The 21,557-nt window shown below is 42.6% G+C and overlaps 1 protein-coding gene across 11 annotated transcripts in view; it reads right to left on the bottom strand.

Moving 5' to 3' along the window:
* Positions 1-3,718: 3,718 nt before the first annotated feature.
* The window catches only part of POU2F1 (POU class 2 homeobox 1), a 116,281-nt gene continuing 98,442 nt past the window's right edge, over positions 3,719-21,557 (bottom strand). For 5 of the 11 annotated variants that reach the window (XM_082331896.1, XM_082331897.1, XM_082331895.1 and 2 more), the window contains 7 exons: positions 20,283-20,424; positions 17,962-18,107; positions 16,943-17,122; positions 14,166-14,271; positions 13,396-13,741; positions 12,473-12,561; positions 3,719-11,259 (listed from right to left, as the gene is read on the bottom strand). In XM_082331896.1, the coding sequence (XP_082188022.1) occupies positions 10,949-11,259; positions 12,473-12,561; positions 13,396-13,741; positions 14,166-14,271; positions 16,943-17,122; positions 17,962-18,107; positions 20,283-20,424 (1,320 nt within the window). In that variant the 3' untranslated portion in view covers positions 3,719-10,948. The remainder of the gene's footprint in view (positions 11,260-12,472; positions 12,562-13,395; positions 13,742-14,165; positions 14,272-16,942; positions 17,123-17,961; positions 18,108-20,282; positions 20,425-21,557) is intronic. The other 6 variants (XM_082331898.1, XM_082331888.1, XM_082331891.1 and 3 more) reach the window with 2 other exon arrangements.

The following is a 21,557-nucleotide window of genomic DNA, read 5'->3' as shown; positions in this document are numbered from 1 at the left end:
GACGGGGGGAGGGGGGAAGCTCAGAAGTGCACCTCAGCGTGTATTAATCAACATCACCCAGCCCCCAGAGGGTTAAAGCACCCAGCAGAGCAGCCAATCCTGCACCCAAGTCTTCAGCTCCTCAACCCACCTGCGAAGCCCCCGGCCGCCCCCTCCCAGAGCCCGCGCCCCGGATTTCGCCCCGGGGCGGTGAGTTTCTTCCCTTCCCGGGGAATCGGCCCCTCGCCTGGGGCATCGGCCCCTGGGGCCGGGGCCCGGGCTGGCCCCCGGGCCGGCAGCTGGCCGAGACCCTGGCCCCGGCCAGGGCCAGGCTGGCCTCACAGATGGGCTTGGTGCTGAAGACGCCCTTTGTCTTTGGTTTGTTTGTTTGTTTTGAGTTTATACAATCATTAGGAAATCTTTGGTTTTGGCTGGAAATTTTAAAAGAACAAAACAAAACAAAGAAACCGCCCCCTCCCGACTTATAGCAGCCACCGTGACCTGACAAAGCTTCTCTTTCCCATGGGGGTAGGGGAACTACATTCAAATAAAGATGGACCGGGTTAAGGATGCAGCTTCTGGCCAGGCTGGGGAGCGGGGAAGGGATACAGGATTGTCAAATAATAAAGAAAAAAATTAAATATTTGGAGATTTCTTTCTTTTTTTTTCTTTTTTTTTTTTTCTTTTTTGGTCATGTTAAAAAGTGAGTAGCGTGTACGCAGCACTGGGCTGAGAGCGCCTCCGGGCCCTGGAGCTCAGCGCGCCCCGGGGCAGCTGCCCGGGGTGGGGAAAGGCAGCGCGGGCGGCCCTGTTCCGCAGAGGGTGGAGGGGAGGGGGCGGATATTCACAGACTAATCAAGAGGACCCCTTGTAACCAAAGGAAATAAGATAAGATTGCAATTTGCCCTCACTTTGCAGTAGCTTTTAAGCAGCGACATTCAGAGGCGTTAGGGGGTCACTCCCCAGGTTGCAGGTCACGGGGTGCTATAGGCCAGAGTTCAGTGTTAATCAGAGGAGGGAGGGCAGGCTTGGCAACTCTGTAGGGTTTGGAGAAAGTTAAAGCAAGTTACTCGGTTACGAGTTAGAAATGAGGTATACGACAGCTCCTGTACCTGTGGCGGATAAACACCCCACACCTACTCACACCTAGCCTTAGACACTACCACAGAGGAAGGAAATGGAACAACGGCACTGGCGGGGACGAAGACGCTACTGCCCGGGTCCTTCCCGCAGGCTGCCGCACGCGAGGCGCCCCGCGGGGACCGGCGCCGCTCCAGACCTCTTCAAACCCGCCGCGGGCAGCTCCGCAGCGATCCCTTCCCTCCTCCCCCGCCTCGCAGGGAGCCCAGTCCGGCTCCCCGGGAACTGGCGGGGAGCGGCGCTGATCTCCGAGTCTTTCGCATTGCGTTTTCCCCCTGGACTCGCTCGGGTGCAGGAGCACCAGGCTCACTGAGGCCGACACACGGAGAGTGAACGGGGGAAGAACTAAAGGTTTTGTCTCAACTGCCTTGTTCTCAGGACACTGTCACGGGTGCTCTCGTTCCTAAATTGTTTCTCAAGGGGGTTGTGTGACCTCCACAATTTGCCCCTTGGCGTGCCATTTCCAATGTCTTAGATTCCTTCTGTTTAATAATTTCAGACTTCTATAGCACCGCAACATGCCAGCTTCGTCCGCACACAACGTTATCACATTCAGGGAATAGGGCTTAAGTAGCTGCTGCTACAAAATTCAGCAAAGGCAGTATGAATCCTGAAGTGGGGCCTACAACAGATAAGAGAATTTGGGGAGGAAAGGGGAAGCTAACTTGATAAATTAAGTATCTTAGGGTTTTATGTAAAGCTCTGCCGGAGAACATTCACCAGCAGACTGACACAGTTTTAAGACAGATCAGCATTTTGGTCTGAGCTACTTGACAATGTCCTGTTTGGTAGAGAGATGAAATAAGGCAGAGGGGGTATGTTCCAGTTCTGGGGCTGAGCCTCAGCAGCACTAAGGAACGCCAAAGGGTATCATCTTCCCTCGCCTCCCACAAGCTGTTTCATTTCCTTCCTCAGATTTGTTTTCCTTAAAGCACACCTTGTTTTCCACTTCTTTTGTTCCAAGTGCTCTTTTCTTTGAGAAGTCATTTCTTCAATATCCCTATTACCTATCTATAAATCTAACTAGCTCTTTGAAAAGTCACACAATATTAATACCACTTTTACATAATGTCAGAACAACAATTCTATTAGTAAAGCTTTCAGTGAAGTTCTGCAACCCGATTGGTGTCCGGAGGAAGAGTGGCTGGACAACCCACCTTCCTCCCTCCCTTTCTTCACAAGAGCTCACCAAGTTCACTGATAAAACAACTCAGCCCAATAGCACGATACATGAACATGTACAAGGCTACTTTGGGGAGCAAAGAAAGGAGTCTTCAAGGTCCCTCCTTTAAGAGAAAGACCATACGCAAAAGCTGTTGAACAGACTCTGACCTTGGACTACACTGCTTCCACATTTGAAGGAAAGAAACAGTTTTCCCTGACTGTATCCCAACATCAGCCTAAGACCTGCAGCACCGGGCAAGCCCCACGCGCCGTTCGTCTTCACAGAGCCAAAGCAACTCTATGCAGAAAAGGTGGGAGTACCCACAAGAGATGAGGTCCTTACAGAAAGGGACACTGACCCAAAGCTCAAAAAAAACCCCACCCAGCTTCTCCTCTTACCCGCTCTGAGAACAGCAGAGCTGACAACTTATCAGTGCCTTTGGTTCCCTGCGAGGCCACTGGGAATTCTCCCACCCCAGTGGAGTCGAGCTCCTTTAGAAACCCACCTCTCTCGACCGCCACGCGCAGCCAGGCGCACCCGCCTGTGCACACACGCACTTGCACACACACCCACGCACACCCCTCCCCTCTTCCCCCCCTCCATCGGCCCTGAAGGGAAACGAGGAGGGAGCCTCGGGGTCCAGATGGAGGGGGCTGCAATGCCCTCCCAAGGCAATAACCACTCGCTCTTCTGCTACTCCCACCGCAACAGCAAGACATATGCCAGGAGAACGACCCACTCCCTCGCCAACAACCCCTCAAAGCTCCTCTCCCACGACTGTCTCACAGTATTTCGACCCTTTCAGGCATACCAGCCAGGTGTTAGGAGTAGGTTAGCTTTCACTTCTCAGTTTGGTTTTTTCTTTCATAGTTTTTGGTCTAGACAGGATTAGCATTGCTATTAGAAAAGGAAGTGTTTAAAAAGTTTTCCACCTATTATCAAGCACTACAAGCCCTACATTCAGTAACAAGACACGGGGGATAAAAGGAACCTGTTTCACTTTTGCTCTCCCAGATAGATTAAGATGCGACAACCATTCTTCTCCCTCCCCGAAGTTAAACACAACGGACCCAGGTCAGCTCTGGAGCAGCCCAACTAACTGGATTTACACCACCTAGGTTGATTCTAACCCAGTACAGCCATCTTCTTTCCTCCGAGCCTCCCAGATACGCGTTGCCTCATCTTTAGTTCCCAGCGAAGGGCAAGGAAAGGCCAAGAGGGAGGGAAGTGTGCGCACACTCGAAAGGACCCTGAACAGCAACCCAATCAGTAACCTGCATGCCACCACGTGCTGTGCTGCAGATTAGACCACAGATAAACCAACCAAACAACAATCCCAAACCCAGGAGCGACAAAATGTTTCCTTTGGCAAGACAGATACAAGGAAAAAAATTCATGAGCAAACATTTTCCTTCTAACACAGTCAACCCCCTTCTCTGCCCCCGACATCCACCCACCCCCACCCGACCCTATAAAGTTGTAACCTATAAACAGGATCTCAAATACATACAGCATAATCATGTTTATCAATCATAATAAACATCAGTTCAACTAAACTCTACAGCTAAAATTATCTCCACTATTTATAAAGTTTGCTTTTCTCTTCTGATTTTTTCAGTTTAAAACCAGTTCTGCGACAATGCTAAGCTATGCTGAGGTATTTTATGAAGGTGCCAGAAGCCAGCTGCTACCCACAAGTATTGTTCTCAGAGCTGTATGGTGCTACCTTTCGCTGAGGGAAGGAACGAGGAGGGAGAGGGGAGGAGGGAGGGCAGAAGGGAGGGAGGGGGCCCAGATTATTCCAGTTACGGACGGTTCTTAGCAGGGTTTCGCAGAGGGAGCTAAAAGCAGCCCCAAGACAAAGCCCAGTAGTTGCTTTGGTTTTAGGAATTTGGTCAGAAAAGAAGTACCTGGTACGTTCTACAACCTGAACCTCCTTGTCTACTCAACTAAAAGGTGTCTTTTCGCTTCTCCCACAGTTAAATTATTTGTAGTTCCAGTGCAAGCTTCCTAACACCCTTCTAACAGCATCCCACGGGGAGTAATAGCTCAGAGCACGTACCCACTAACAGTGTCCTGGGAGAAGTGGCAGACAGACCCAATGACGGTAGAGAGGCGAAAAAAGAGCAAGCTCTTTTTCATGCGTTACTGCCTGTGTTTGTCTGTGAAGATATGCAAGTACAGGAATCGCCTCTTTCCATCGTCCCAAAAGCACCGAAACTACTTGTGCTGCCATACAGGGAACCGGGTACCGTTCAGACCACAGAGCAAAAGATATGAACATGTTAAGAAATTGCAAACCATGAGTCAATAACTACGACAAAGCCGCCTCTGTCAAAAATCTTTGAAGTATTGTAGGGGTCTCCCCGCTGGAAAGAAGAGAAAGACTCACGGGCAGCAACAGGAGTGAGACTTAATGACGGAAAAAAGCAGAACCTCTGCAAAGTATGTTTCTCGAATTCTGTATTGCTATAGTATTTTGGAAAGGGAGGGAGAAGTAAAAAGAGGTATTGGTTGCAAAAATATAAAGGAATTTGAGTTGGCCATGTGAGGACAGACAACCATAAACCCAGTGGGGGGCAGCGGGTTAGCTTACTCCTTTGGTAACGCTCCACCCTAGGCACCAGTCAGGTGTACATCCAGCGGGCATACCCAGGCCCTGTGGATAAACATCACTTAACTGTTTCAGGCAGATCAGGAATAGTGACTCTTAATAAAGTTAACATGGCAATAAATTGATCTACATTTTAAACTTCTGCTTAAAACCCAAGGATCATTGAAAGTTTGGACGAGACGCGCTGTTTCGTCTGTCCCAAAGCACTGTAATGACCACAAGAAGCTACTTGTCTCTCTAAGATGATCTTGTAAAGTAAACTTTTATCTAAGAAAATATCGGTTGATATTTAAGGTAAATCAGATGTTGTTTTGGTTTAGTATCTGTGGTATGGTTCCTGCTGTAACAGGTGTAGTGCTCCATTTATAACAAAGAAAGAGGGAATTTCTGTTTTAGTGAATGTTGCTCTGCAGGAATGAGCACAGAGCTAAGGAATTAACACTGCTGTCTCCTTCAGTAGCTCAACTGCAGAAACGTGTGATGAGCCAAAGCACACTGCAAGGCTTATAGAGGTGACATTTAAACATTAGAACAAACCAAAACATTAGGTCATAGTTCCAAGAGAAGTAAAAAAAAGAAATTTTCTATTACTCACACAATCATTGGCATGGATGCACATGGAGAATTTTCTCTAATGTATTTTGGTAATAACCATTCTCTTACTGCCCCCTGAGCAAAACTGGTTATTTCTATGCTTTTAAAAAAAAAAAAAAAAAAAAAAAAAAAGAATTAATTATCCTAAAATATTTTGGCAAGACACCAAAAGATCAGAAGTATAAAATAAGCTCACTGTAAAGTATGTAAAATTAAAATAAGAAAAGGGGTGAAAGTAGAGGCAGTGGATTGCTCTTGCTCGAATGAAAAGCTATCATACCATGAGAGAACATTTGTTCTCGTGTGTTAAGATCAGCAGATAGCTTCTTTGCTCAGCGTTGGCATCTCCCTGATTAACCTAAAAGGTGCAACAAATCACAAGCTGTAACTCCAAATACATCAGGAGCTGTACTGTTTTCACTGAAAATCTCTTTGTCAGCTTGTTAATTTAAAGATAAAATTCAAACTTGAAGCTTCTGATGTCCTAAAAGGTCTACAATTCAAGCCATCAGAATATATGTCTTGCTCTTAATGTTCTGGCATTTTAGTTTTCTCTTACAAGATAACCTCACTAGCACTCAAAATTACTGAGCAACAGCAGCAGCACATTCCTACATGAAGATCCAACTAACTGTCAAGTGTCTTCTCCTTGCTAGTTCAGCTGAGCACAGTTTTCCCATTCATGGTAAAGTGACTTTTTCAATCTTATTTAACTTGCATTTCAACAACTATTTATTGAAGCAGAGGATCTTAAGAAGTAGCGGAACAATGATGTGTCATCACAAGTTACCCAAAGAAAAATAAAAACCTGAAGTAACACTAGCTTATAGGCGGGGGGGGGGGGGGGGGATCTCTTAAAAATCAGGTACTTGTGCATGTAACAAGCATGGTATCTCCCCAAAAATGTTTTGAGTGCATGCACATACGCACCATCTCGGAGCAACATGATAAAATGTACTTAGACTAACACATACTGCACGCTAACTCAGAAACAAAAGAAATCCTCTTAAGGCGATTTAAATAGACAGATGTGACTCTTGTAAGCAGCCATATCTGTGTGTAGTTTCTATGCGCTCTTCATGAATGATTCTACGATGACTACAGAGAGTGCGTTCTGAGGAGATCAAGTGTGCTAAAGCCAAACTGGAATACATTTTCCTAACATCAGGAAAAATTTCATCATCAGCCTATATCACCTCATCCTGAAGCCATTTTCTAAATTGTTCTTCTAGACCTTCAGGGCATCTGTATTTGTGTCTCTGTAAATCTCTTGCTTTTTGAGCTAACTGTCCTTGGCTATAATGAGAGTTTTTCACCTTATCTTTTCCTGCATATGTCCCTTGGCATGCTTGCAACTATGAAAAGCAATCCACACATCTTTAAATACAGAGACACAGAGCTCTGAAAAAGAGATGCTATTCTCCTTTTCTAACAAGCTACAAAATTCCTTCTGGTCCTGGCTTACAAATCAATGCAGAAGCAAATGTACCAGCAAACAGCTAGAAGACTGTCTAGAAATGAACATTTGCACAGAAAAATCTTCCCCTAAAAAGCACAGTAAGGATTTAAGACTGTTAGCATAGAACAGAAAATCATCTCCATTCAACATATGAACCCACTGATACTGGAATCAGAGATGTAACCTTGTGTCATTGGAGGGAAAAATCAAATTTGTCTGCTAATTAAATATCCTGGGTCTGTCAGCAAGTTTGTGACAATGCATGTCCCAGTGTCTACTGGGACAATAATTTTCCATTTTCAACACTCATGAACTCAGACCACGATCATATTTACTAGGTCTGTATACAATTGTTACTGTCTCTTTTCAGATGCATCAATTTCTGCTGTCAGCATGATTATGATTTAAAAAAGAAACTTCTGCTAAATTCTAGTACATGATCTCATGTTCCTTTTGTGCTCTGAAGGAGCGTATGCACTCTAACTAGGCAGATGTACACCCGCTGCCAGTCTGATTTCTGTCTTGCGCCTAAACACTGGAGGTAACCAGCATCCATGAGACAAAACGCTGCTAGGGATGAAAAGCAGGCTCCAGGAGCGACAGTCTGGCCTTGGGATGTTTTAGGACAATGAATCAGAGCACACTGGTGATGGATACCATGGGATATGTGCTGCTTGGGTATTATGTCAGCTTCTGCAAGCAAAACCAAGCCCTTTCTGGATATGTGGCTACTCTGAGTTTCCAGTTTCTCTCAGAAAAAGACTTGCTAAGAAATTCCCTGGAATCTGGGCCCCAGAGAGGGTGATGGGGTAGAGAGGAGGAGGGTAAGGGGGTATAAGGTGCTCACACCAAAGCCATGTGACCAATGCAAAGGTAGTCAGGAAAAAAAGCAGATTTTTATAATAAATAAACCATCCAAGCTGCATTAGTGTTCCAGATATGTACTCAACAAGACCCTCTCCCAACCACAAACCAGCAAGAATGGGACATGAAAACTCATTCAGACAGCTAATGGCACAGTCTCTTTGAACTGTGGAGAGAGGATTTTACGCTGATTTAAGGCCCACCTTTCTTTGTGTTTCCTAGATATATGCAAGGACCATGCCCCCCCACCCCGCCACAAAACCCTTAGGGAGTAGAGGATACATCGGAGAAAAGACCGATAGTACCCCCTCTTCAACAAAAAAAGCTTCCTGATAAATCGTATTTTTGCACAGGCGTGAAAGTAAGCAGGAACTTTCAGAGACAGGAATGAACATTATAGCTGCAGTTTTCCCCATCCTCTTACTTCACTGAACACAAGTCCCAGGGACTTGCATTCCTTTGGTAGAAACTGTAGTCTGTGCTATGGCCTCCAGACCAACACAGTGGGTACCAGCATCTCCTCTACCACTTCTTCCCTACCTCCCTGAAGCTCACCCAGCTATACCTTCTGCTGCTCTGAAGCTATTACTGTGGGCCATTTCCATTTCTGCAGTAATATTCATAGCCCTAAAAGTCTCCTGCACAGCCTGAAGTCATAGAGATGCATCAAAAATACTTAGATTTATCCATACTGGTGGGATGAGTGTGGGACCTGTTGGATAACAATCCCCCGACATTGCCATTCTATTTACACATCAAACAAATGAAAACAAATTAAAATCAAGTTAAGAGTCTGCCCCAAGGATAACACAAATTACCAACCAACCAACCAAAAAAAAAAGATTAAAAACAAGCAGCAACTTTTATATAAAATTAATAAAAACAAAAGACAAATGAAAAAGAAATTGTCAGTAGCATCTATCGCCTCTCTGCATCTGAACTGCACTTATACAAACTAGTCCATTAGTACAGCAGCTTGCTAGAAATTGACTTTGGTTCAAGCTTAGTTTTAAAAAAATAAAACATAAAAAAATCAAAAACACATTAGAAACGGTGGACGGACATTTGTTAGTTTCCCTGCTTGCAGTTCACTAGTTTTGAAGTTTTAGGGATAATTGGTTTAAATATTCAGTAACACAGGAAGGTAGAGAGTTAGAGATGAACAGAGCAAAAACACGGCGGTGGGGGGAGAGATAAGGGGTTCTGCCACTTGAGTGCAAACACAAATCCCACATGCTCAGGTCACCAACCAAAGCATATGTAGATTTTAAAGTTGCTGCCTTCTGGATCTTGGATGAGAAGCTCCAGGATCCCCCTGAATCATCAACAAAATGAACATAGCTGCATCAGCTCCTTATTTTAGGACACTCCGGTGACAAAAAGAAAAGGGGGCGGGGGGGAAAGGGACTCTTCTAATACCCTCGCTAGCTAGAAGTAATTTAGTTTTATACACATGGCAGAAACCTTTAAATCCATCAGGAATGGAAAGTTCAAAGTGAACTGCATTGCAGTGATCCAGTCTTCTCTTTTTAAAAATCTTTTTTTTTTTTGGTTCAGATACTAGATTGTATATTTAAGAATATACAGATCTAACTTCTGTACAGTTCGTTACTCTTCCTCATCCACATAAATATCCTTTGCTACACGGATCAGAATCAACCTTGAAAAGATCGTTACAGTGGCAGGCAAGCCCCGACGCTCTGGTTAGAGATGCTTATTGCCGTTTTTACATAGCTAGCAGCAACACAGCTCAGGGACTATACGAGATCACCCAGGTATGTGCAAAGCCCCAGAGTCAGTTCTATTGTGCCGGCATAAATGATGGCAACTTCTGTTCTCATATTGTTGGCTTCTCTGTTTTGCAGTCAGAAGCACATTTTTACTGGAAAGTTTTTCTGAATACAATGTTGGAAGCATCCGAATTAACAGAAAGGGAATATTGCTACGAATAGGGAGAATCTGACCTTCTGAAATCCTGTACCAATTCACCTGGCGGAAATCTAGGACTGTAAATGCTGCTTTACATACTGCCAATTAGCTTGGCTAACTTGCCATTTCAAAAATATTTGTGTGTGCTCTTAAAAGCAAAATCAAATCAATAGAACAGAAGAGCCATCGGTATGTCACACAATCTAGACTTGGGTGGTCAAATCCCACTCTCTGAAGTAAAAAGGAACCACGCATACAAAGCTAAGAGCAGAATTTGGCCATTTTGTCTAAAGAATTGAGAGAAGGAGAAGTACAGTTCGGAACTAATTCCTACCCTTGCTTAAAAAGCATAGACCAGCCTGGAAGTTTGCACACAATGATCTCTACTGCTACACTGAGCTTCCTGCGCAAATGATGAACGTAAATTCTTCTGACCCCTACAAGTAACCATTGGACAAATTCAAGGATGAGGAAACTGTTCAGAACTTTCCCAGAAGATTAGGACAGGAAGTCTATTTGTGCTCCATTCTTCCTCTCCACCCTCCCGCCCTCCCCCCGTGGCGTGGGAGCTCGCTGAAAATAATCCAGGAGCAAAAGACAAACGCGTCCAAACTATATATATAAAAATAATAATAATAATAATCATAATAATAATAATAGAGATACACCAGTAATACAGGCCTGCCTAAATTGTACCAGTTAAGAAAGGAACCCCCAACACGATTGATACGATTATAAACACCTTGTATGACATAATGGCCTGTACAACAGACCTATAAAATGATAATTAAAAAAGAAAGATATTTAGACCAAAAAGAAACAAGAAATCCCCTTCCTATGTTTGAACTGATAACCCACCTTAACTTGTCATTGTGACTGCTGGAAATGATAAGTAGTCCTTTCACTTTTTTTGTGTTTTTTTTTTGTTTTTTTGTTTTTTGTTTTTTTTACATTTTTGGTTAGAAAGTTCTCCGATCCATGAAGCGATCCTGAAAAGACAGTGTTTATTATAAAATTAGGCAAATGTCTGTCCCAGCTTTAAATCCTTCCTGTTTTGCTTTTGTTTTTTATATTTTTCCTTCTCTCCCTTGTCCCCAGCAACACGGCGAGAGGATGCCCATCACATTTTCAGTTTATAAACCCCGCTGGCAGCCAGTCCCACCGCACAGTGAAACAGGCTGCTGGCAGCACAGCTCAGCCCGGCTCACTGTGCCTTGGAGGCAGTAGTGGTGGTGGACGTGGCCCCGCTTGCAGAGGCCACCGTGAGGAGAGAGTTCTGGATGGACTCGGCTGAGGTGGAGGTGGCGTGAAGGCTGGCGACTGGTCCAGAGGCCCCTGCGGAGGCTGCAGCTGCAGAGACCAAGCTAACCGGGTTGCTGGTGAGCAGAGAAAGGTTCTGAGGGTTCAGGAACAGAGGGGCAGTTACGATGTTAGGAGTACCTCCAGCATTGGCAAACACCAAGTTTCCAGTTGCATCCAGTGATGTTATTGGAAGAGAGCCACCAGATGCAAGAGCTAAAAAAGGGAAAATTGAGCAGGGAGGAGATAACATTAGCAGTAAGCAAAAATGCAAAATGTGCCTAAAGGCAACTGGTCTCTGCATTTTCCTTTCTCTGATACGCATGCTCTCTATACCAGTAACGACAGTCATCTCATCACAGGTTGTTTTTTACAAAAACAACTCTCTATGAGGAGTGGACAAGACCTTGCAGGTACTAAAATGCCTCTGTCGTCTGCTCCTAAACTAATTCCATCATGCCTTTCTTCAGATCTTTATGCGCAATCCTGGTCTATGTTTCCTGCCCCAGAAAACCTGTACATTCAGGCAACCTGTGCTGGAAAGGGTTGAGATGAATGTTCACGTGAAATGACAGCTATCTCAAGACGAAGAAAGTCATGTAACCTTGATCGTAACACTTTAAATGTTGACATACAACCACTGTTACAACTTACTCTGACCGGTCTACAGGGTTCAGTCTGCCTTAGATTATGATCTCCTAAATTTAGCTGTGGCATTTTACAAAATGGTTCGTTCTCGTACCCTGGAAACAAGATTTGTTAAGCTAGTTTAGAGGATATTTGAATACATAGGTTAGCTAGCTCTTTAGGCACTCGCACGATATAGTTTTTACAGATGACGTGCTATGAACTGAGAGCAACTCTTGCTAAAGTCAGTAGAAACTTCTGGCTGCGTGGCACGTTCAAAATAAATCTTTACTCCTCTGAATAAGGATTTATAGATTTAAAGTTCTACATAAGGACTTCAGGAGGCAGATTGTTTGTTGTGGGTTCTTTTTAAATACACATGAGGACAAGAATTCAGGACCAAGTCTTACGTGGAACTGCCCTCCTAACAGACCTCAAAACAGCGCAACTCTGCTCAAGCTTATGCTAGAAGAGCTATAAAAAGCAAATCTTTAACCTGCTGGAGATACCTGCCAATGGGTGGAGGATAACAAAATAAATTCCAGATCACATTCAATATCTTAAATGCCTCCTGTAAGTCTCTACAAGGTCATACACAGTTCTAATCCCCTTTCTGAAGTTGTATCTGCTCTCGTCTCTGTGATACATAAAATGTACTTGCACATTTGAATTTTGTAAAACCTTTACTCCTGTAACATTTATGTACAGTGCTGAGGAGTCAGTGTTCTTTTTTGACAGAGAAAAACAAAGCACGTAAACTCAAGTTGTATGACAGAGATGCATTAAAAAGAATACTACTGACCTTGAATAGTTGCCAGTGTACTGTTGCTCATCAAGGCCGGGCTGAGAGCACCACCTAATGTCCCTGGATTGAGACTGAGTAAGGCACCTCTGCAGGAAGCAAGATCACGGAAGAAGAAACAAAGACAAAGGGAAGGAGTGTTACTTTTAAGAAAAGGTTGTCACTGCTCAGAAGTACACCATCACATTAAAAAAAAAGGGGGGGGAAGACCAGATATTAAGGGCTAATTTTAGTTTATTTTAGTTTTCCCTTCACAATGCCTTGAGTAGATGTTGCCTATCAGCTGTGTGATTAGCGACATGCCTGAAGTACAGGCACTGTAAATACATGACTTTTATTGATTGTTGCTGTAAAATATTCTTGTAAAATATTTAGGGGAAACTGCCACTCATTAGAGAGCTACCATCATCTCCCCAAATTCAGATAAGAAAGATGTAAATCACGAGGAATTAAAGAAATAAAGAGTCATCTCTCAGAGCAACGTTTTTAAAACTAAAACTTCAACAATATATCATCATGCATCTTTTACAGCTTCTTGCTCATGATGGAGAAATGAATACAGAGGTGTGAAGTGGGTCTAGGCTAGCTCTCCGTTTTACAATTAGTAGAACAGATTCTATGATTCACTGGTAAGTTGCAGCTCTTAAGCTCTGCAGTGGGATGGATGACTTATCAAATCACAACATTGCTGCAACACAGCTTTTTCGTCTGTAAAATGAAAACAACATTTGTGTGCATTGATGGGAATGGCCAATTACCATCCATAAGTAAACCTTCAGAATTTGAGATAAATGACACTAGAATCGCTAAGTGAGCTACCAGAAAAAAGTGACACATAAAAGCCCATACAATTCATCCCAAGAATTCTCCTTCCCTCTTCCTCTGTCACTTCACCTAAAAGGGTGTGAAAAATTCATCCTTACCCAGCTGCAAACTGCGAGGATGCCATCAAGCCTGGGTTTAGTCCTGCTGCAGCAGCCATGGCAGCAAGACTTGCATTTGCAGGCAACTGTGCAGCTCCTTGTAACGCGGCTGCTGCCGCTGTTTGCAACCCTGATGCCGTTACCATCACCTGGCTGGTCCCAAGAGGGGAGGACAAGGGAGTGGAGGTTGTCTGTGTTGTGCTGGTCTCACTGGCACTGGATGCCTCTGAAGTGGAGGCTGAGGCAGAAGGGGAAGGACTCAGGGAGGGTGATGTCACTGCTGAAGAAGCTGGAGGTGCTGTTGAAATCACTGTTGCCGTGTTGTTGGAGGTGGTTTCTGTTGTGCCTGGAAGATTGATTCTGGTTAGATCAGTAAAAAACACAGATATGACTGAACAGAAACCACTACCCACCTGAACTGAACTGCATATCCAACTGAAAAGGAGACAAACACACATTTCTGTGGGACCAAGAAACACCAGAAGTCTAAATGAGAAGCTCAGATTATAATGAAATGATACTTCCAAGAGGAGGCTGAGAAGCTCTAGAATCTAGAAGCTAGCAGTGGAACATGGCATATTTCATTCCAGCATCACCTGCGACTTTATCCCCAGAAAAGTCAACTGAGTGGTCACAAAGACTGAAGTTTCCTAGTGGAGTAACAAGGAACAATGACAAGACTGTCCTGGGATACCAGTGTGACCTTTTGAAAAGCTTAAAAAGGGAAAATGGTAGAGGTTAATGTGGGGGCAAGGGAAATCAGCCCTTACCTGTGACTGACAGACTAGTTACAGCAGGACTGGTCAGAGGGAGCACAGGATTGACAGTCAGGGTTGTAGCTGCACTGCTAGTCACAAGGCTTGGCGTGGTTGCCACCTGGAGGTCAAAAAAGAATACAACTGCTCAACTGTTAAAAGACAAAAAGAGTTAGCTACTACACCTGGATTTCTTTCTTTCCATCCTCCGCTGAGGAAGTCATCAGGGAAAACACTGCATATAAACTATCTTTTTTGTAATTCCATTACTTTATCATTCAGTGGACCAACCATAGTACCTTCTCTAATTACCAGCAATATCTTTATTCTTAATCATTCAGTAATAGAAGGGAGATACATCCATTACATCCATACTGTCTCAGGACTTCAAGTTAGCTCTCCCTCTCTGCCTCCCTCCAAAGACAGCACCATGTTTTAATAGAGTCACTCTTATAGAAAGAGTTACAAAATTTGTTATTTCTGCATGGGATTTTTTTCTTGTTTAAACATCTTTTCAGCTGCAAATCTCCTTCTTTGATGAAATTATTTAAATGCCCCAGCATTACCAAAGGTATTTAGGGTAATGTGTTTACATGGATAAACAGAATAACATTTCACTTTTACTCAACCAAACTATAAGCTCTACTTTGATAAGTTTCCTTGTGCCAGAGGAAGGATCTCTGAATTTTAAAACATTCAAATGGCATTAGCTAATTTTACTCGTGGACAGTTTATTACAAGAAAGCTACAATAAACTGAAGACATTACAGATAAAAAAAACACCAAAGATTTAAGGCTGGAGGAACTAGCTTATGAGGAAAAATGAAATATAAGAAGAGAAAGGACTTTTTATGGACAAGAAATGGTGTCCAACGGTAATATTTGAAGGCTGTTATACATCAATGAGAGAAATGAATCCTTTAGAATTGCCCAAGAGAACATAGCCAAGGATATAGGCTAAAACCTTCCTCCTTTCCCCTCTCTTACCTGAAGTTTATTATCAGAGAAATCTCTCTCATGCTGCATATCCTCTTATAGGAAGTCAAATGCTTCATGCATTTTAAACAAGACTGGGGCAACTGGGACAATCTAAAAGCTTTCTGCCCATCTCAAATGAAATAAAGAAGAGCTAGATACATAGTACACTTCCCACAAATGCAGCCCAGACATCCCATCTGTCATCTGTCCACCGAACAGTTAAGGCCAAGGTCACAATCCATATTTCAGGGCAGTGAACGACCTAGAATTAATACAGCTAACCCCGTGGTTACAATGACTAACTTCAGCCAATGCAAAAGTAGGCTGCCATCAAAAGGAGCACTCCCTTCCAATCCTGCTTCAGAGCCCTAGCACTGGTGCAGCCAGGCTACAAGTCAGATGGGTTATCTAGTCCTGCTGAAAATTCATCACTGCTCTTCACACGGTTAATTTGCAGTCAAACCAGTAAACTAAGCCCAATCATCCTATGGACACATCATCTCCGGAGCTGACACAAGGAACCACCAAAGCACAGTCAGTGAAGGCTAGGGGCAGCAGGGCTGGAACATCCATTTGAGTGGTAGCACAGTCTTAAGAGAAGCTTACAGCAAGTGAAAAAGCTTAGCGAAACATCATTGAAAAAATGGAGACTGTGGTTAACACCTCAGTTTCTTACATACAATAGCAGTTTATAATAGAAGGGAAATTCATGTAGGAAAGCTTTCTTAAGTTGCAGTCTGAATAAACTTGCATGTTTACTAAACCACACTATCATAAATCTCCCTATGTTCTGCTCTGGTAGCAAGGCATGCAACCTTGCTTTCCAATTTGGAAAAAAAAACCAAAAAACAGAAAACAAAAACAAAAAACCAAACCAAACTACTAAGTACACTTAACACATCCCTTCCCCTGAAACAAAAGGTTGCATGCACACATCCTGAGACAAGGATGAGGGGAAAGAATGACATGTCACCAAAATTAATGATTTAATGAAGTACTGGAAGATAGCAGCTACTACAGTGATGAGGGTGGAATAAATACTACAAAAGGACAGCTACAGGCTACGTAAATTCCACCACATTCCTATTAGCATAGCTACTATGAAATCTAATAGCTACTGTTTCTATTTATGAAAACAGACCTCCATGGACATTGGTAGCAAAGGAGCTGAAGGAACCTTGATGCATGTGTTTTGTTACTCTTATTTTCATGAAGTTTGTGTTTACCTGAGGCAAATACAAGTGTGGGAAATTAATTACATGAGTATTAGCTAAATTGTTGCTTTGTTCCACGTCTTTTTTTACATAAATCATTCCTGACTAAAAGCAAAGACAACAACAGTATCAATGGATTTGTGTGATTTAAGTCTCCAAATGATATGTTTTACTGCTTCTCATCTACTTATCAGAGCAGCCAAAATAAGGGGGGTGGGATGTGTAGAGCTGTTAAGCATTTTTTTATTACTATTATTTTACAAAAGAAGTCTGGGCAAGAGAGAAAATCCAGATATAAACTGGAGTTAGCATCTGGAATATTTTCAAAGCAATAACCCCAACTGCAATTTGCTAGTCAGAATATTTACTCACAAGCTGACTAAATAAAACACCCAAACTGAAGGCCCAACTAATGCCTGATTTGTAAGCATTTTCTCTCTTATATAGTATGCAAGTAGGATATTTAAAATGCCAGTAAAATATAAATTTGTGAGAACAAGTCTGTGTAGAAAGAAGGTGTAGCATGTGCAAGTTCCACAGCGAGCACAGTAGATCTATCTCTTCCAGTGATCTTTGTCAACACAGTTTCTTGATTCTTACCAGTGAGGTTGGGCAAGGGAAAATTGCTTTGATGGGCGAGCTGCTGGTTCCACCACTGCTGGGTGGGTTGATCCTTTTCTCCTTCTGGCGCCGGTTACAGAACCAAACGCGGATCACCTCCTTCTCCATGTTTAGCTGGTCAGCTATCATGGTGATCTCATCCGAGGTAGGCTTTTGGTTCTGAGAAAAGGAAACGGTACTTGAAAAGCTGTGAAATGACCTTCTGAAGTTTTACGTTATAGCTTCTTCACTAGGCAGAAATCTGGATGGGCCATTTATATCCAGAATCTGGCCAGTGGTGCAGTAGAGATAGACCATAATAGATACTTCTGCCCTCCATTTTCCTAGTTACAGGAACATTTCTACTAATAGTAAGGGTGGGTGATGAAGACTAAGCTCGCATGCTTCTTTTTGAGAGAAGGGATCTGACTTGTGAGTTAATCCTTCAAGGAATTCTAGACCTTGATAAGGAAATCTTTCTTTCAGCATCTCTTGAATAGGAGAGATTAACTATAACAATAGCCAAATGAACCCCAAGTTGTCTAGTCCTATAATGAAAGACAGGTAGATTGAACGGGCTACTAACAGAGGCTATCTGCCCATACAGCTGCACAAAGTGTCTAACAAGAGTAACATAAGGCCAGCTAAAAACCTCACATTGTGTATGTTCAGACTGTCACCCCATTTATCCATCCTCAGAAAGGGGAATTTTTTTTTTCTTCTTTTTGATGTGCAGAATATCAAGCTTAGATCTATGGCTCAGTATCTTGGAATGTGAAATCACAAAGACAGCGAACTGCAAGAATCAATGAGTTTTTTTGAGGGGTTTTGTGTTCTTATTCATTTTTTAAAGTGAAGTAGACGTTGATGCGTGCTGCTTGGCACAGCCTTTGTATTCACCTTGTTTAGTACAAGCACGTTCCTAAATAGCACAGTAATGGGTTCACTCTAACAGATATGATCGTTAAGCAAAGTTTCTCATTTCTTCATAGGCTGAGCAGAGCAATATGATTACTGACCTCCAGGAAACTCTTCTCTAAGGCCACACGTATGTTGGTCTCTATGCTGGTGCGTTTCTTCCTCCTACGGTTCAAGCCTTCGATCCCCAGCCCTGGAGAATTCAGGGCACTTGGGCTGGAGAGAGTTGAATCAGATGAGAGGTTTTCTGAAAAAAGAAAGTAACACAAATCAGGAGATTTTATTTGAATGCAGTGCAGTCTAATGCAAGTGTTCTTCACCTGTGCAAGGTATGTTAAAACCCACTCTGCATCTCTTTCAGATATATAGAGATTTCTGAAGATCACATGCATTAATCGCTGTACTTGCAAATTACAAAATATACTTGAAACTTAAAAGCTACAAGTAAGCCCAGAGGGTGCTCTCTGCTCCTGTATGCTACCACAGTATCCCTTTTATAACACCTATACAAATTTCTGTCTCCCTTATTTCATTCCACCCCACACTCATTCACTGCAAGTCACAGCTTAAAGAAAAAAAGAAGTAACTGATATCCATGAGCCACAGCTGTACGTTACAGGTGATTAAGAAAAAATCTGAGCAGCCTGAAATTTATTTTACCCCCTCTGCAATATAGGAGAGGAAGTTCATAGCCACCTTCACAGTGTTCAAACTCTTCTCCCTGGAGATCTTAGCAGACATTCAGTGCTATGCAGTTCCACCGACAGCCTACTCGGCTAGCATCTCCCCCTCCTTAGCTTCACTAGGTCTCTAGCTGTCAACCCCTAATGCTGTCTTTTTGGGTCCACAGAAGAGCAAAGAGAGAACACACTTGACCCCTCTTTGTAGCAGAAAGTGAAAAATAACAAACAGGCAGATTCCAGCAGAGAATTTAAACAAAATGATTAATTATGGCTGGAGATCCCTCACTGCACTGGGGTTTGTGGGTGATAAGCAGGTGTCAAAGTTCACAATGCCTAAGACCATTCTGGTAGGCTCAAATGGGCAAGTACATTCAGTTCATTATTTTCTAGACTTTTTTTTCTTCAGTAATGGCACCCATAAATGTGCTGAAAGCCCTCTCCATCTTGAAAACCTCACAGAACAAGCTCTGAGTTCTGTAACAATAAATTCTCCAACACTCCAATGTAACATAATGGAAGGGATCATCGGTATGTTTCTCCCGCCTGCTGTTACCTAAAAGTAGCCTTTAAAGTCACCTGAATCTTTCTTCCAAAGATTTTAATGAAACTGAATCAGAGCCAAAGACAATGGTTCCCAGCTTCCAGGCTGTGAAGGACCCTGGCCCTGTTTGCAGTTCTTAACTTTACAGATCCAAGTATTTCTTCAGGCTAGCAGGAGAAACAAACTATGACATTCCTTGCAGCACTGGACTCATCCAGGGTTGCTGGAAGGTTTGGGGACCACTGGCCTGTGGACTAGAGCACTCGGTGTGAAGATCTTTATGTTTTCTATCACAGATCTAAACTACCTAAAGATAATCCCTGTCAGCACAACAGAGTGACACTTCCTTGTTTCAATGCAGGACAAATTTTCAACACTGCATCCAATTACCTTCAAAATTTCAGAGAATACTGTAGGCGTCAGCATAAAGCTCTCTTCATTTTGGTAAAAATAGGAAGGCACACACCGTCCCTGCCATCTGTTTAGCAGATCCATCAGTTTTATACCAGGTAGAGTTGTATACTTGGAAGAAAAAACTGGCTGACAGCGCTATTAAACACTTTCTATCCTAACACCACCATCCAAGCCCCTTTTGCTGGTGGAAAAAAACAAAAAGAAAACAAAAAAGGAACACTACCAACATTGGCATTGTGAATAACTTATCTCCCAGGAAAAAACAATTCTGAAAGGAAAAAGCAAAACCTAACCCACAAAAAACTCTTCCTATGGGGAGAAAGACAGTGTTTATATGGACCCTTGGAGAGAGATGGAAAGAACGCACATAGGGGTGTGGGAGGAGATGAATGCAATAAGCTCTGCCTACTGAAACAACAAACCATGCAACCCTCTCTCTACTACACATCTGAAAAAGAAAGCTAGAAGAGTATTAGCAGTTATATGCATTAACATACATGAAGGAGGAAAACCATGACACATATTATACCTCACCCCATGCAATTATTCAGCTGGCTGCAGAACACAATTCTGAAAGTTCGTATTGGAACGATTTCGAATGTGTATGGGCACATGAAAAGGGAAGTATGGACACTTATTCCTACACCCTTGTTTGTCCCATGGAGAGTAACAAAGATTGGTGGCTTCATAAAACCATAAGGGCACAAACGAAGCAGTTTTTCAGGGTTTTTCAGAATCCTACTGATTTTGGTAGGCTGGTGAAGAAATACACAGACTCATTCACCTGCATCATTGAGCCACTTTTCCAGAAGTGGCTTCAACTTGCACATGTTCTTAAAGCTGAGGTTCAAGGCTTCAAAGCGAGAGATGGTAGTTTGGCTGAAGTCATTTCCATAGAGTTTGCCCATAGCGAGCCCAACATCACCCTGGACAAAGAAAGAGAAAAAAGGGATTCACTAACATAGGCACTTCCAAAGCAAGGAATCCTGTCACATTCTTGTGTTCTCTTAGTGACTCCACTGCTGCGTGGGATTTCAGTTTCACAGAAACTTGCTCAGCTACCAAGATTCATGCTAAAGCAAATAATCATAAAGAAAAGTCAAACCTCAGTCAGTTTAACCATGTAACTCTTTCCAGGAAATCCCTGATGCTTTGTCGTCTTTGCATTAACATTGAGCAGAACATTCCACTGAATACTAACTTGTAATTTTTTTCTTCGTTCTTTAAAATAAGTACAGGCCAAGCTCTCTTTAAGAGCAGATTTAAATATCTGCATATTTCACACCAAAGAAGAAAAGTTCAAATAAGCACAAATGCAGTGAATTCATGTTCTCAAATTAGTAGAAAAACACTCTTGAAAAGATGTCTACAAACATATATCACATTTAAATAGATGCAAAAATATTCTTATCCGAACTTTTAGTATCTTCTGAGGTTCAAACCAAACTTCTCCCCACAGATACACATTTCAAAGCGGACAAGAAGTTGAACCATTTCAAATAATGATTAACTGGAGTCTTCACTACCATTACCCATCTGCCAAAAAGCTATCCAGAAGATTTATAGACAGATGATCTCGTCTTTACATCTGTTACTGCTTTTCAAAACTCAGTTTTAGCTAGCTATCAGACATTCTGCTTATCCTAATACCTATAAGTATATACATCCCTATGTAGTTTACACTTGGAAAGTCTCGTTTAAAAAAAAAAAAACAAACACACAAAAAAAAAAATCAATCCATTCTCGATTGTGGCCATTAGAAACACCATAATGTTTTCTTGTTTTGTTTTAAAGCTGGAAGGTCCTGCCCTTTGAAAAAATGTAATTATTTTTAAAGTATGCTATTTGGTCTAAAGTAGTTTAATTTAGATTTTTATTTTTTAACACAAAAAAGAATGAAAAGTCTAGAAGAAGGGACTGAAAAGCTTGAGCATAGTTAGTAGAGTTTAATTGCAAGTGGGTTAGTTGGATTGTGCGTAAAGCTTGCTTTCTTTCCTTTTAGGTCAGAGCCACGACCACAGCTTGACACAAGTATACTAATAGCATGCAGAGTGTCCAC

Source organism: Platalea leucorodia (assembly GCF_965183815.1).
Source record: "Platalea leucorodia genome assembly, chromosome: 2".
Taxonomy (NCBI): Eukaryota; Metazoa; Chordata; class Aves; order Pelecaniformes; family Threskiornithidae; genus Platalea; species Platalea leucorodia.
This window is presented reverse-complemented; position numbering and strand designations above follow the sequence as displayed.